This window comes from Tursiops truncatus, chromosome 18 (genome assembly GCF_011762595.2).
Source record: "Tursiops truncatus isolate mTurTru1 chromosome 18, mTurTru1.mat.Y, whole genome shotgun sequence".
Classification (NCBI taxonomy): domain Eukaryota; kingdom Metazoa; phylum Chordata; class Mammalia; order Artiodactyla; family Delphinidae; genus Tursiops; species Tursiops truncatus.
The window spans coordinates 44,994,952-45,010,692 of NC_047051.1; the positions used below are offsets into that span (position 1 = coordinate 44,994,952).

Genomic DNA, 15,741 nt, shown 5'->3' on the forward strand with positions numbered 1-15,741 from the left:
ACCTCCCTCCGCCCCCGGGATGCCGCCTGGCGCCTCCGAGCAGCCAGGCCAGTGCCCCGCGCCTTGCGGTGGAACCCGGGTCCGAGGGAGCGCGCACACGGGCGGCCGCGCTGAGAGGGGTCCCCTGACGCCGGCGCGGCCCAGGAAGGGCGCTGTGGCCCCTGGAAAGGCACCGTCCTCCTCCTTCCCGCCCCCTCTGCCCGGAGGCTTGGGGTTCTCGCGTGCAACAGCGGCTGCGCCTCCGCTCCCGGGCCAGCAAGGGGTGGACCCGGCCGGAAGAGCGCGGTCTGGGCAGGGTGAGGTGCCAACTTCTCCGAGGGTCGGGAGCGGCCGGCGAGCCCCGAGGAAAGAGAGGAGAGGGCCGCGCTCGGCGGAGCGCGCGGCTCGCGGGCGCGCGGAGCGAGCGGCGCCCTGAAGGGAGCGAGGGAAGGGCGAGGAGACCGGTGGGAAGGGACCCCGGGCGGCGGAGGCTGCCCCCCGCTCTTTACCTTGCGTTGGTGCAGTCATTGTAGAGGGTCTCGAAGTCCTTCCTGGAGATGAGTTTGCAGCGGTTCACTCCGGGCTGGATGGCGCCCAGTCCCCTCAGGATGCGAACCTGTTCCACATTGCACACCACGGGCGTGATCTCTAGCCGCTTCAGCTTGGTGTAGACGGTGTGTAAGCCCCCCACCAAGTGCTTCAGGAACAGGTCGAAAGCCTGGGGCAGGCAGATCAGCTCGCAGCCCTCCACCGTGAAGGAAGCCACTTTGGCCCCCCTCAGATCCACCATTTTGCACTCATTATTCTGGGGGGTGTTTTCCACTGGGGACGGGGTCGAGTACACCGGTTTCCCGGGGAGGGGCCCGCAGCTGCTGCTACTGCTGCTGCTGCTGCTGCTGCTGCTACTGCTGCTGCTGCTGCTGCTACTGCTGCTGCTGCTGCTGCCCGCGCTCGCGTTGATGGGGGTGCTGGAGGCGCCGCCGCCGCCGCCGCCGCCGCCACCGCCGCCGCCGCTGGCGGTCGCCAGGCTGGGGTTGGGGTTGCAGTTGCTGCCGCCGCCGCCTCCGTTGCCCGCGCTGCCGCCGCCGCCTCCGCTGCCGCCGCCGGTGGAGGTGACTGTGGCCGCCGCCGCCGCCGCCGCCGCCGCCGCCGCCGCCGAAGCGATGGGCTCCGGCCGGAACAGAGTTGGCCCTGAGGACGCCGGGGGCCCGATGGACGGAGCCGGAGACGAGGTCGCTGAGGAGGTGGAGGTGGTGGTGCCGGAGGAGGAAGCAGACGTGGAGATCGGGGGCTGAGTGGGGACCAGCTGGGTCGGAGGGATCAAAGCCGCCGGCACTGCCATGGTCACATATAAGGGGAAACAGAAGGAGAAGCGAGGGAAAAAGTTGCCACACACCCCGGGGAGGGCAAGGAGAAAAAGGGGGGCGGGGGGGAGAAGGAGCTAGGGGGCCACAACAACAACTCTGAGAGAGAACGACAAGGAGAAAGGGAGAGAAGGGGGGAAAAAGGAGGTGAGGGTAAGAAAGAGCGAGCGCAGGAGGGGCGAGCGCGAGAGGCGCTCTAGAGAGAAACGCACAAAAGTGTCCCGCAAGTCGAAATGCGAGTCCTCTCCGGGGGCTGGGATCGGGGGCTGGTTTGGAGGTGGGGGCGGGGAGGGTCGGCTGTTGTTGTGTGGGTCCCGCTCTAGCACAAAGTTAAGGATGAAGGTGAAAAGGAGGAGATTTGAAGGACTTGGGTTCTCCCTGGCAAGTACATTGATCAAAGATTGAGCGGGGAATGACAGAGAGAAAATGAGCTGAAAAGTGCAGGCTGCCGGCTGGACGAGTTGTTGTTGTCACACGGTGCAGAGGGGAGGAGCTCCGGAAACTTGAAATACCCTTTGAAGCCGCAAAAACCTCACTCACTAGTATTAACCCAAATTATCCAACCAGGAACTCGGAGCAGAGACTCCGAGAGCGCGAGACCCAGGGAAAGCGAGGGAGCGAGAAAAGGAGGAGGGGAGGGGGAGGATAAGTAAGAAACTATGGGAGGGACGGAGAGGAAAAGCCCGGACACAGAAGTGGCGATCGGAAAGAGGGATCATCTACTTCTTTCTCTTCTACTACCGTTAGACTGCATGTCTTAATATTCCATTTCTTCCGCGAAGACTCGTAATTTTTTCCAAAACCTTCTGAGCAATCGTCTGCCAACTTAAAGAGGAGCCAGAGCGCTCCGAGCTCTCCTTCAAGGATTTAGGATGTATCTCTGCTCGTTTTTTGCAATGAGATATAAATGAAAACACATCCTCTCCCTTCATGATAATTAAGAAATTATTCTGAGGAAAATCCATGTGGAAGCAAAGCGCATATTTTCTGCATCTGATTATTTTATCTGTCGGTTCAATTATTTATTTGTTTAAAGATAGTGAAAAATTCCAGGAGAGTTTTCAAGTTGTGGGAAAAAAGTCAGTCTGAAATCGCTTAAGAATCATGGAATGCTCTGCATTCAATCCCTCATTTCCTAATAGATTGTGGAAAGAAAGAAATGCTTGCCATTATATGGATGGTTGAGAATAACTTCACTTTCGCCCCAAAGGCAGGTTAGAAATGCCAATCATACCGAGAGAATTCGAAGAGATAAGGCACCCTTGAAGATTTAGAAAGTGGGGGGGAAACAACACACTAATTTTTCTTACCTAGCACTCTATAATTAATTCACCTGTCTTGCACAGACGCCAACCATCCTCATATCGTTTAAAACCCAAGGCTAGTTGCTAATGTGTTAGGTGAGTAACTATGTGTGTGTGTGTGTATACACACACACACGTATCTACACACACATATATTGTATTTGAAAAGTATCACTGTATTTTGGGAAAGTCCTCAGTTTGTAGAAATATGTTTTGTAAATAATGAAAAGAACAAAAACAAAGCTCGCTAGCTGACTTGTAAAGGCAGAAAGGGAGGCTATGCTTAAAAACACTAGGCTGAGTTTAGACTCTCTTGCTCTTTGCCTTCCTCTCTGCTTTTCTTCCCTTTTCTAACTTGTTGCATGAAAGTACTATTTATTCAAGGATTTTTGACCAACCTGTGATTTGAGCATAGGTCAAGTCTGTTCTCTGTTTATATCTCTAGGAATCTTAAATAATTGTGCTTTAAACCTGTCTGCACATGTTCATTAACTTTACAAGATAGAAACAGTGCTTTAACATTTGACAGATTTTAAAAATAAACTATTAGCATCGGGTTCACAGTGTAGTGTTGAAATTATTATCACGTTTCTTTTTATCATTTTAATTATTTAACCTTTTTGAAGTTTAGTGTCAAAAGGTGCAGGAAATATTTATAGGGAAATATGGCACTGTTGACTAATTAGTCTAAAGTCTAAAGTTTATACTAAACTTTTTGGGGCATAGCAGTTATATCAGGAGTCTTTCCTGGGTCATAAGAATTCAGAAAGTTGATTGTTGCCAAAAAGTAGATTAACTTCTATAAGGTAGCTAAAGTGTATACAGTTGTTTTGCCTAGTTAGCCAATGTAGTTTGATATATCCAGAAATAATTTATATTAATTTTCATTCCTCTTATCTGACTTCAATTAAAAATAGGGATTGGATATATATCACATACATCAGAACACTTTAAGTGTTTATGTCTACTAATTTTATTTTGGAATTGCATGCACAACTTTAATAAACTCTGCTCTAGTTTTTAATATGCTAAACCAGTTTCTTCGTTTTAAATTCTAGACCCACAAATGGAAAAAATCAGAATTAAATGCCCCAAATCTGCTCTAAGCATTCTCGTTTCTCATATTTCCTTAAACTGTCACTCACCTAATACCTGCCACACTCCGAAGCCACGGACAGGAAGGAATGATAGCTGACCAAGCCATAATCCCACCCAGCATCAAAGCAAAGTCCAAATTTTCTGCAGGGAACCCTGCGTCTCCCAGCACGTGCTCCATTCAGAGGCAGGGCTTGGGGCGCCTGCCCCTACCTGAATGGGAACTTCCTTCCCCTCACCCCCCATCTCAGATCTCTAAAGCATTTTTTAGGAACTACCACATACCCCGGTGATCAAACAATAGGATTAGAAAAGGCACATAATGGAAATTAAAATATGTAGGAAAGAAAAGCCTGGAAAAATTCAAGTTTCTTTTCTTCTTTTTATTTATTTTTTTTTGAGAAATATTACCAGAGATTAAGGCAAATGGTATTTCATAACAGCAGATAAATCAATTGCACAGATTTCAAATTCCCACTCTTCCTATCACATCTTTAGGTTTCCAAGCTTTTGTCTTGTTTGTTTATTGTTTTACATCTCTGTTTGGTTCAGGTCCTCTCCTTCCATCTCCTCCTCTCCAACCTGCACTCAATTTGCATAAGCATAACTCAGAGTACTGTAACTGATATTAGAAAATTCTCCCTGTGTGTTGTGAAGACGTATTGTGCTAAAATCAATAAGACTGTTTAAAATTCAAAGACCTGCAAATTGTTCTGTTTGTCCTTTGATAGGGCCTATGCTGATTAAAATGCTACCAAGAAAGCTTAATTGCTGCACTAATTAAGAAGTCTTTAATTTCTTTCCTAGGATATCGTTTGAAGCTGAGCTTGTACCAGTTCAGGGAGGGTATTTTCTTCCCTCCCTCTGCCCCCTCCTGGCCCCTCCCTTCCCCTTCCCCCTCCTTCCGTGCCCCCGAAGACATCCCTGTGAATGGAACTAATAGAGAGAGTGGTCTCAGGGCTCACCATCTATTACTTAACAAAAATCAGCACAGGAGACAGAGTTCAGTTCAGTAGGAAATGCAGTTTTGAGAAGAGCTGTAAGGTCGCAGGAGACTGAGAAAATACAGACTAGCTGTTGCAGCAAAAGTCCCAGTGAATACCTGGATAACAACAGGCACTTTAGCCTGAAGATGAGGGCATCCTATTTGGTTAAAAGGGACAGTGACAAGGAAATGCTTCTGTTGAAACAGGGAAACATAAAAATATACTTTCAAAACCTGTGCTTTAAAAACGAAGAATAAATCTGTAGAAAGGTGGACTTAGAGTTGGGATTTGGTAAGTATCATTTTATTTTACGAGTATAAAACCATGAATTCTATGGGGATTCATTTTTGACCCTTTTTATAACCCAGGGAGGCATAGCACTGTATTACATCCATTCCATCCTTATCTATTGACCTATTTTATTCACTGATTTCTCAAGTGGGGAAACTGACTAAATGATTTCACAAAGCTTTCTCTGTAATCAATAGTCATTTTAAAGTTATATTCATGCTGCATTATAATTCTGGTAAATGACTGCAAAGCAGAGGATTGTAAGAAAGATACAAATATTGACAAAGCTAGGATAAGTCATGTCTTTAAATTTTTAGGGTTTCAATATAGCAATTGATATAATTAAGATTGAAAATGTGGATTTCATAGAATATTAAAAAAACTAAAATGTTCTAATAACTTAAAGGCAATACATATCTGAATGTTTCTTGAATATCTCAAAATTTCCTGAAAGCTTTGAGTATCCTCTTTTTACAGCATCACTAAATGAAGCAGAAACAATTTGGGAATATGCAGAAAGGACAACAAGAAAAGGTTCTGTGCAATTTTATTCTTTTAATTTTTCCCCAAGTTCTATTAGAAGCATGAACAGAAAAATACAGATGTATACCTCAGATATATACTGAATTCCTTTCAGTGACAGGACAAGGAGATAACATGCTTAATAGATTCAAAGGGAGACTTACCATTCCGAGCACGACGTCACTCTAATTATGTTTACTCTAATTGAAAGCAAGGTTTTTTGGAATCTGAAATTACTTTCAGAATTCTTTTTTAAATAATGCAAGTGGATCAAATGTTGATCACAAGCATTTCAATCTTTCAAAATATATTGGAAAATTAAATGAAAAGTGGAGTTTGGTACAAACAATGCCCCAGGGCAAAAAACAACTAACACTAGATTTTCCAGTCCAGCCATAATACAAATCAACTTGAGCACACTTCTATGGCCAGACTGCCAGATTGTTATGACTGCTAATTCACTCAATCAAAGAGTGCATTAGCACACCCGGCACAAATAGCTTTCACAATAGGGTGCACTTCTGAACAATTCTAAGATATATCACAACGGCGAAGTAAAGAGGAAGATGATTTTTACATCTGTGTATTTACTAATGGACCTGTTTCCTTAACATAAAAAAAAAAAAAAAAAAAGACAAACTTCAGGCAGAGGTTTATAAAGCAGCTCTCCAAGTTTGGCAAATCTAGAAAGATAACAGGGTACCAGTAGTTGACTGACTTTGTTAAACGTTTCTCAGGAGAGAGTCCAAAATTGATGTTTGCACTTCAGTAGTAAATCATTGAAGATGGAGAAATTATGCCAAGTAACTCTCTCAAGCCTTTTTAACTCAGACACACGACCTCACCAATCAGCTCAGCAGATAAACCCTAACTACCTTAAGCAAAGACTTCCGTACCTCTACACTTTCTGTCTCTGCTCCCCCCACCTGGGGTTCCAACTTCTGACTTAGTGTCTCATTTCTACAGTCTCCCTCTTTTCCAGTTCCTGTCCCTCCTCAAACAAGGAATAAGACTTTTATCTCAAGGATACATTCTCTGATCAGGTGCAGAGAGCTTGGTGATAAATTACCCAAAGGACAGAAGGTGGGGAGCTGAACACGCTATAACTTGAAGCGCTCTAACTTTTTATTACAAATTGCCGTTCTTAATAAAGGAGTGATCAAAATGGTCATAAGTAACTCTGACTTGTTTTCCAGCATGGAAATGCATGGACCATATATGTATGCTTACTGAACACATGTAGTAATTACCTATTCATGTTCACATTTACATAGATGTCAGAACCAAATGGCACAATTTGGCATTACTGTTCCTCCCTCCCTAATCTTCTATCCTCACCCCGTTTTCTCCTGGTTCAAAATGAAGGTGACATGTTGGCCGAAAATACTTTGCTGGTTATGGAGCATATTGTAAGAAATCTCTAAACCCATGTCGGGGGAGAGAAAGGAGAATAGTTAGAGGAACAAAGAGAACAGTTACAAAGAAAAAAATCATCATGGACTGGTTTTCCTTACTCCAAACTGCATCATTTCTACGACAAGTAGTCAACTCTCCCTGATAATTTGGTTATACTTTCCCATCACTACTTACTTCCAGTGTTAAGTGTCCTAATTCCATCTGGGGGTTGGTATTAAGAGTTGCACAGGCAAATATGTGATAAAAAACAAACAAGCCACAGCAAGATCATTTTAGAGTTGGATCATAAAAGAAAGCAGCAAAAATAATGATATAAATTGAGATTAATTCCCTTCATCTCTTAAATGGTAAGAGGGATGGCAGACTGGATTAAAGGTCAAAAAGTCAGGCAGATATTTAAATCCCTAGTTTTCTAGGAACTATTGTACCTTCAATTGCACCTTTTCATATATGGCATTTTCTAATTGTCATACTCCTTTCTTTTTAAATAACCAAAAGCTCATTTTTCTCTAAAGAATATCAGTATTAAGATGTATGAATTGCTCGAGGGATACATAGTTGGGAACGGGGGTGGAAAGAAGTCTTACATAGTGTAAATGCATGTTTAATTTAAAGCATAAATTATGGTGTGATTTTGCAATGTTAGGAGAAATGTATTAAACTTAATTATAAAAGTTTCTACTGATTCACTGTCTGCTTTTCTGTTTTTGTTTTAACTTATTATCTTGGTCCTTTTTCTTTCTCTTTGCTTTATTAAATAAAAGAAGAGGTCATTGGCCAACAAATAGTCTATAAAAATTGTTCTATTTGAAGTCAGAAATTTCAAGGATTGTTAAAAAAGAATAAACTGTTTATTTATTTATTGCCCTTCAGAACAAAGAGATTTTTTTTTTTTAAGTTGAAAGAATAACAATTGCCACCTTCCAGCTCGAGATCTTGTATGCCAAGTTTCAGCCCAGAGCAAATTTTTACAACAAGTTATAAACCCCCTGTAACAGAGGGGGTTTATTATAATGGAAGTGCTGACACAACCTTAACTATAGCGTTGTAAACAACTATGCTATAATATCCATTAAGCAGAAAGAAAAATAAGCTGGCTGATCAATAATTTATACAAAGAGTACCAACTGCAGACATAATAACTGTAATGTTTGCAAAGCAATCTCTCCGCTCTCCAGGCTTAACAGTAAACGCGAACTAGCAATGCTGTTAATTTCCAACTCCTACAGATAAGAATACAAACAAATTACTTAAAATTATATTTTGCTCAACATTTAGCATGCCTCGATGGGATAAAATAAAATTTAATTATGATGCAACTTGTGCAGGATGCAAAGCTGTTTTGTTTTCCAGCACATTTTATTATGAAAGGACATTCATTTGGAACATCAATTATGGGGAAATAGTGTGTTTCAGAGAGTTGACTTGGGTCAGGCAGGCTCTTCTAAGAGTTATTCAGACATGGAAACAGATTGACACTGTTTAACTTCAAAGAAAGTTACAGGGTTTTACAGAGTCACAACCTGAAATACAATCCTGCAAGCTCTGATCCAAGTCAACTGTCAGTAAAAACACACCTTGTCATTAGAGTTCATGGGAAAAAGACATTGGTTTGGAAAATGTGGCAATGATGAGCAACCAGTGAATCTTGGAGTGCTCAATTAATGGTAAGCCTCTTTGGCATGGGAGCTAGATGGGTCATTTCTACCTAATAAATGTAGAGCATAAAATGTGAGCATTATTTTCTTTTCTGGAAAATTTGAAAAATAGAATTTACTTTGAAAAATAGTATTCGTTACTGCTTTGCTTTTTATAGTGTTCACATAGGTGTGTCATGTTGATATTTTTGTTTTTGTTGATGGGTTTTAAAGCAGGAAAAGAGGATTTGAGAGGAGTCAAAGAAGGGAATAGAGTTGAAAGATACCAAAGTGCTCACGAGGTACATACCCGAGGTTGAACCAGACTGTACATTTCTGAGGTTCACACGGCCATCAGTCTTTTTGTCTGTTCATTTCCTGGGGGTGTGTGGAACCCAGTAGAATGAAGAGACTTTGCTATCAGAGTTGTGAAATGGTATATTACCCTGTGAGCAATTGCACTTAGAAAGGAACCAGTAATTTATATGAGAAGTGTTTAAGATTGCCTGCTCACCCAGTGATCCATGCCAGGTCAGTTCCAGTAATGCCAGAAAACAAAAGGAGGTGCACATCCCTGGGAAAGAGACACCTTATATGCCTTAAGAGCTCGTGAGGGGAAGCACTAAAATGCCATTTTCTCAAATGAACTGGTCATTACCATTTAAAATCCTGAGGGCTGTGAGACTGGGGAGGAGAGAAAGAATTTTTCTTTTGATTTAACAGGGCTCTGAAGTCCTAGTTTTTAAGGGGAAGGTATTTTGTTGTGACTGTCTCAGACCTATGCTTTAGCAAAGGTTAAATCCTGAGACGGAGACACAGTTTTGAACAACGGAATGGAAAATGATGAACACAACTGCTCTGAGAATGTACCAGGCCATCTAAAAAAATAGCACAAATGAACTTATTTACAAAACAGAAATAGACTTAAGACATAGAAAACAAACTTATGGTTACCAAAGGGGATGTGAGTTGGGGTGCAGGGGGAGAGATAAATTAGGAGTTTGGGATTAACATACACACACTACTATAAATAAAATAGGTACCCAACAAGGACTTACTGTATAGCACAGAGAAGTACACTCAATATCTTGTAATAACCTATCATGGAAAATAATCTGAAAAAGCACACACACACATATATATACATGTATGTATAACTGAATCACTTTGCTGTACACTTGAAACTATCACACGCTGTAAATTAACTATACTTCAACTAGTAAAAATAAGACTTAGAAATTAATTAGAAATTAACCGTTTAAAAAATTACCAGTACAGAGAGTAATACAACGCTCTACTGATAATGTCTTCGCCAAGTTCCAAGTTGTTGTTATTAATTTTTTACTTGAGTAGATTATCCCAGATCAACCCCTCACTCCACCAGTTTTCAGGAGAGGACTGTGGGATACTAGCAGGGTGTTATATAAGAAACTACTTTCTAAGAATTCTTCACAGGCCTCTTTATTCTTGTTTAACATAATCAAAGTACAGACTCTGAGTGTACTCAGGGAAGGGGTTGCACTACTGCCATCCTCAGCCTCATGCTTTCCCCATGTGTTGCAAAGTCATTTTAGTTTTTGAACCAGAGTTCAGTTCATTCACATGTCCAGCATAGCCCCACTTGTGTAATTAAAAAAAGAACTAAAGAAAACAACTATTTCCTGTATAAGTCAGATTTTATAATTTATTGATTGACACAACATTCAGCACATCCAGGAATCTTTGCAGATAATAACTGTCACCATACATTCCAGTGGGTAAGGCAATTATCTTAGGCTTTTACACTTGTTGATATGTTTCTCTTCAGGTGGTCTCAAGTCATTTCCATTCCTTTCAGATAGAGAATATAATGCTCAGCACTTGCTGGGTGCTCAGTAAAAGTTAGCTGGATAATTAAAACTGCTTCTACATTATTCCACCCATTTCCTTTGTCTCCAAATTGTATAAACTGCTCATTCCCCAAATAATATATCATTTGATTCAGACCAGGGTGTTGAAGACTAACAAAATTTTAGTTATGCTCATTTTTGTTCTAATATATAGCTAATTTAGGAAAATTCTCAAGGCAAAAATCTCGAGATGCGAATAAATTGGGTTTCAAAGAGCTGGAAAAGAGAATTTTAGTCCTATAACAAAGGCTTGTATCTGGGACCCATAAAGAAAGAATCTTGTTAGTCATTCAAGGAGCCATTGAGGAGTCTTCATCAAGACTGAAAATATAAGTGAAAGTATACTCTGAAGTGCTGCTACAGATGATGAGGAAAAGTATTTAAGTTTGTGTGTGAAAGAAGCTCTACTTCCCAAATGTGAGTAAGCAGAGGGTGTATGCAAGGATTTGTATGGTTTTGTTTCAACACTGCCATCACTTCAATATTCATAACAAAGCTCATTTATTTGTGTACTGATTGTATACTGGTTGCTGAGGATGTAAAGAAGAAAAAGATATTCATCCTGATCAGAATTTCATATAGATTATCTCAGTTGAGTCTTTTGACCATAACATCATTGAAATTTCGCATTAGGGGAGTCCGCAGATCATCTAATCCTTGGATTGCAGATTTCATTTGCCATTTCCCCTTCCAATGACCATGCTTGAAATCACAAATGGTTCTCTGCTCTTCCCCTCAGAGCTCAGAGGCAAGCTCAGAACATTCCCAGTCCGTTGCACTCATCTCTGATCTTGCAAAAGAGGAAATTAACAATTAGCAAAATATGAGAACTTCTCTTTATACTCACAGGAGTTGAGGCCTAAGACAGGTATTAGATTCAAGTTCTCATTGATTTTCTTCCCCCTAGCTATCCTTGAAGGAGACTATTTTGACATCAGCAAAGGAAAATATTTTTTTTCATTTCATATGTAAGGGAACTGAGAAAATAATAGACTGACACATTTGGGTCTAGACTCATGCTTCTCTGCCTGTTTCTACCCCTGTATAATGCATTTCTATAAGGTCTAATAGAGCCACTAGATGTGTTCTCAGTGACTGCTTAGATGTATGTGCTTATGTACTACAATGCATCATGAGTAGAAGGGAGAATTCTAAAAAAGAATTGGGGAAATACTGTTATTTCAGGAACAACATTTTGAGATCTTGAGAAATACTTAACCAGTTTGTGACGTTAGAAAGTTAGTCAAACTGTAAAAACCCCTGGGGTTCCTTGGCTTTTGTGACTACCACTGGTTTCCTTAGGTTAGAACATGGCAGTATCCACCAGTAAAAGTCACCTGTTGAAGTGTTTTGCCAAATCAGGCATCAAACCTGCAGTCGATCACGTAAACACATTGCTTATCTGTAGTGCCTTACTAGCCTTGGTTTGCTTTTCCACAGAGGACTAGACAGCCTCTTTCTCCTATCCTTTTTTCAACCTGGTTTCAGAAAGTTCACTCTCTACTTCTTTTCCAAGAGATGATTCAGGGATCACTCACAAGCAATTCCCAACAGAGCAATACCATGCCTTCCGGCTGCCCCATTTAAATTGTCTGAACTGCGTGGCTTTTTCATTTACTCTCCCTTTAGAGTGAAGCTGCAAAGTCAAGAAGACTTGAATGGCCTTGTGTCTTCAAAGAAGCGCCTTGAGCTCTGGAATGCAACAGAATGGGAGACACCACTGAACACCAGGAAATGTCAACAACGTGGCAGGAACGCCTGGACAGGTGATTAGGGCCTTACTCTAGGTATTTTCTAGAACAAGGCCATCAACTCAGCTGAACAAGAAGATGGGTCTTTTTCCCACAGAAACTAATTTAACTGATTTTTGAAACACATTGATAAGAGTGTGTGCATACATTTAAGTACATACTTTCCAGGCTATTCTTTGTTATACTTTTATGTAAGTGATTTGATTGACAAATAATGATAATTATTACTAAAGAAGAATTAAAATTTCCAATAGTCTGAATTTTGATCCTAACAGAAAGCTTTGGATCTTGACCAGATAAAGCATTAAAAAAGACATAAGATCAAATTAATTTTAATAGCTAAAACTCATTTACACTTATTTGTAATCTATTTCAAGCTTAAGTTAAAAGAAAACTAAAATGTCCCTAAATACTATATGCCAAGAGTAGCATTTGGAAGTTTAATTACTTCTAGGCACAGAATACGAAAACACGGAATTAATAATTACAATTGATAAGCATCATTGTAAATATAATAGGTATCAGATGGTGCATTCAGTAACTAAACAAACAGCATTTTGTATACAAATGTAAAGAAATAAACTCATGTCTTCAATGTTGCTTTTAATCTTAATATTTAGGAATAATCATCATCAGTTTCTTGATAAGTTTTCTTAGCCAAATATCCTCATAAATCTGACTACCACTTATTGAATACCCAAAAGAAGCCTCCCAATCAGGAACTGTCAAAGGTAAATATACAAAGTGATGTTTATACATACTGGATTTATGTATGTTAATATGATTAGCCATCATGAGACATAAGATATTCAAAATCAACAACAAATTAATGCTGTATTTGAAGTCCTCTAGATGTGAAAGGCACTTACTCTGATCATTTTTAAAAATCATATTTTCTCTTAAAAAGTACTTATATTTTTATAGTTTGATAATCTCTTATTATAACTTGATCAATAAAATATCTTTTCACAGTTGTTTAGATACACAGAAACAGTTTCAAGGAATTTCTTTGCAGCACACACACATACTCCCACATGCCTATTTTCAGAGTTTTCAAAATAGCAATTACTTCTTTAGATTTATAGCCTATAACTCATAGTACTTTTTGTATCCAAAAGTTATTTACTTTTCGTTTCCATTTAAGTAATTTCAGTCTAAAAGCACTTAACAATCATAATAACAGGGCAAAAGTTTGTTTTGTAAACACTTTATTATCAGCCTTTGTTTTCTGATATAATGCTTTAAAAATATCTTCTGTTGTATAAAGGACATTTTTGCAAAAAGGCAGCTCAAAACTTGTCCTTCCCTTCCTTTCATTGATCTGTTGCCTCTGAGGTAATATGAACAGCTATCTCCAGCTCTCCCACAGGCAAACTGAACATAATAATAAGTTAGTGTTACAGGCCCATATCTATAAATGATTATACAGGGTGCCAGTTCTTTTCCATTAAAGATAAGGTAACAAAGATACTATAGAGAAGAAAACTGGTTAGCACAAACAAGGGAGTGCTTCTGACTTTAAGATTTTGTTATTTCTCTGGTAACCATTGAGTTTCTCTTGCAGTTGGGTTTCCAATAAGGTGAAGGTGCCCTCTGTAGGAGACTCCCAGTAAATGCCGCTTCTCTATACTTGGTTGACGACATACAAGTTGTTTTTTCCCTCTTCTCCAATTTATAAACAAACAAACAAACACAGTATTCTGTGTTAACAAGTTTGAACTCTATAAATCTTAGAGGGAAATGAGTATAAAGCCTGCAATCAGCTATGCAAATCTAGTGCATTTTCTAAATGAGAGAAATTGAACACTAAGAAAGCTGTACATTTGATATTTACTGACATCGTGGTATGTAATAGGATGGGTACTATAAATTCAGAGGAGGTGCTGAAAGCAGAAAGACAGAAGGTCTTTCTTGGCATAGTTGAGTGAATAGTGGATCTAAACAGAAGAATCCACATGCGGAAAGACACATTCCCCACCTAATAAATACACCTCCCCAAAAGGTCTTCTTATATTCCCTTCTTATAAAGGTTACCATAATGCAGATTCATTATCAGTCCCACTGGGTAGCATATAGCTCAGTAAGAAATTGCTTTTGTTAGCATGCTCCTAGAAAGAGATTAGCTGTTTCACTGGATCTCTTGGGGCTCTTTGAAATTTTGGGAATTCTCTCTGTAATTTAAAATGGAAGTTAAAGCCAATGTGAATAGACTAGGGAAAATCTCACAAATTAAACCTCTCCATCTGGAAGTTTCTTCATCATTCATTGCAAAAGTACAAGCTGAAATCACTTTTGGTACAGGTAGGAGAGATTTCATCAGCGATGAAGCAATTACATGTATACTAATGCTTTAAGAATTATGCATTTTGGTTGCAAAGAAAAAAAACTGAAAATTTAAATTCAGAGCAGCAATTTGGATTTAATTTTTGGTCTTTATTGGCTTTGCATGTTACTTAGAGTTTATCACTGAAGCCATCTATTTACATTTTCTGGAGTATGACTTTAGCCCCTATGGAATGTGTATAGGAGAGGCTAGTATCACCTGTATTGTAAATTAGGGGATGAACAGATGGGCATGGAACATAAAAGTAGGGAATATCTGCCTCCTTTTACCTACCCGACCTCATTTGTCCTTCAATATCACCTCAAGCAACCCCTTCTCTGAGGATCTATGCTCCCATAGCACTGGGTACATACCTCAACTAAAACAATAACATTTATGGAGAGATTACTATAGCCTGGCACTGTGTTAAATATTTTATATAAATTATCTCATTTAATCCTCACAGCACATGAGAAAGGTAGGCAATTACTATTATCCCAAAACAAATATAAGGAAACTGAGGCTTGAGAGGTTAAATTACTTGCCCAGTCTACCCCACTATGATATACTCCCTTCTGAATCTCTTATTATCCCACCTGACTATCTTTCACACGCTCAACTTATTTGCATCTCTGGCTTCCTAGCATAACTGCCTGGTGAATCCCTGGCCAGGACTCACACAGCAGTCTGCTGTCCCTCTGGATGACGGAGCATTGCTAAAGATGCTTCCACAGCTATGCAGATTAGTATTCTTAATTACTCATGACTCTCAGTTGCCAGCTTTAAATTTAAGCTACTTTATCCAGAAAGGGTGCTGAATGAGCTCATGTCATCATGTTAATAGGTTGGTCAGGTCTCCAGTTGGTCTCAGAGATGACTACAGCCAGAGATTCAAACCTTACCTCATATCATTTCTGATCCCTAAAGACACATTTTTCTAGATGCCTTCCTCAGTTTCTCAGTCTGGCTTCTTCCCATACAGCTGCATTCATGGTACCTAGCAGCAACCATGCCCGGTGCTTCTAACTCTACCACCAGAGATGGATTGAGTTTAGCTTTCCTGATCCTTAAGTTCAGAAATCCAAGACAGAGCTTTGATTGAATCACCTTGGGGCAGATATATATTTCTGGGAGAAGAAACTTGTCAGGGGCCGTATTAGATAGTGGTTAAGAATGTATGGGAT

At 40.2% G+C, this 15,741-nt stretch overlaps 1 protein-coding gene across 3 annotated transcripts in view; it reads right to left on the reverse strand.

Moving 5' to 3' along the window:
- The window catches only part of DACH1 (dachshund family transcription factor 1), a 417,765-nt gene extending 413,577 nt beyond the window's left edge, over window positions 1-4,188 (reverse strand). Inside the window, exon 1 of one of the 3 annotated variants that reach the window (XM_073795289.1) lies at window positions 489-4,188. In XM_073795289.1, coding sequence (XP_073651390.1) covers window positions 489-1,321 — 833 coding nt within the window. In that variant the 5' untranslated portion in view covers window positions 1,322-4,188. The remainder of the gene's footprint in view (window positions 1-488) is intronic. The other 2 variants (XM_033843676.2, XM_073795288.1) reach the window with 2 other exon arrangements.
- Between the last annotated feature and the right edge of the window lie 11,553 nt (window positions 4,189-15,741).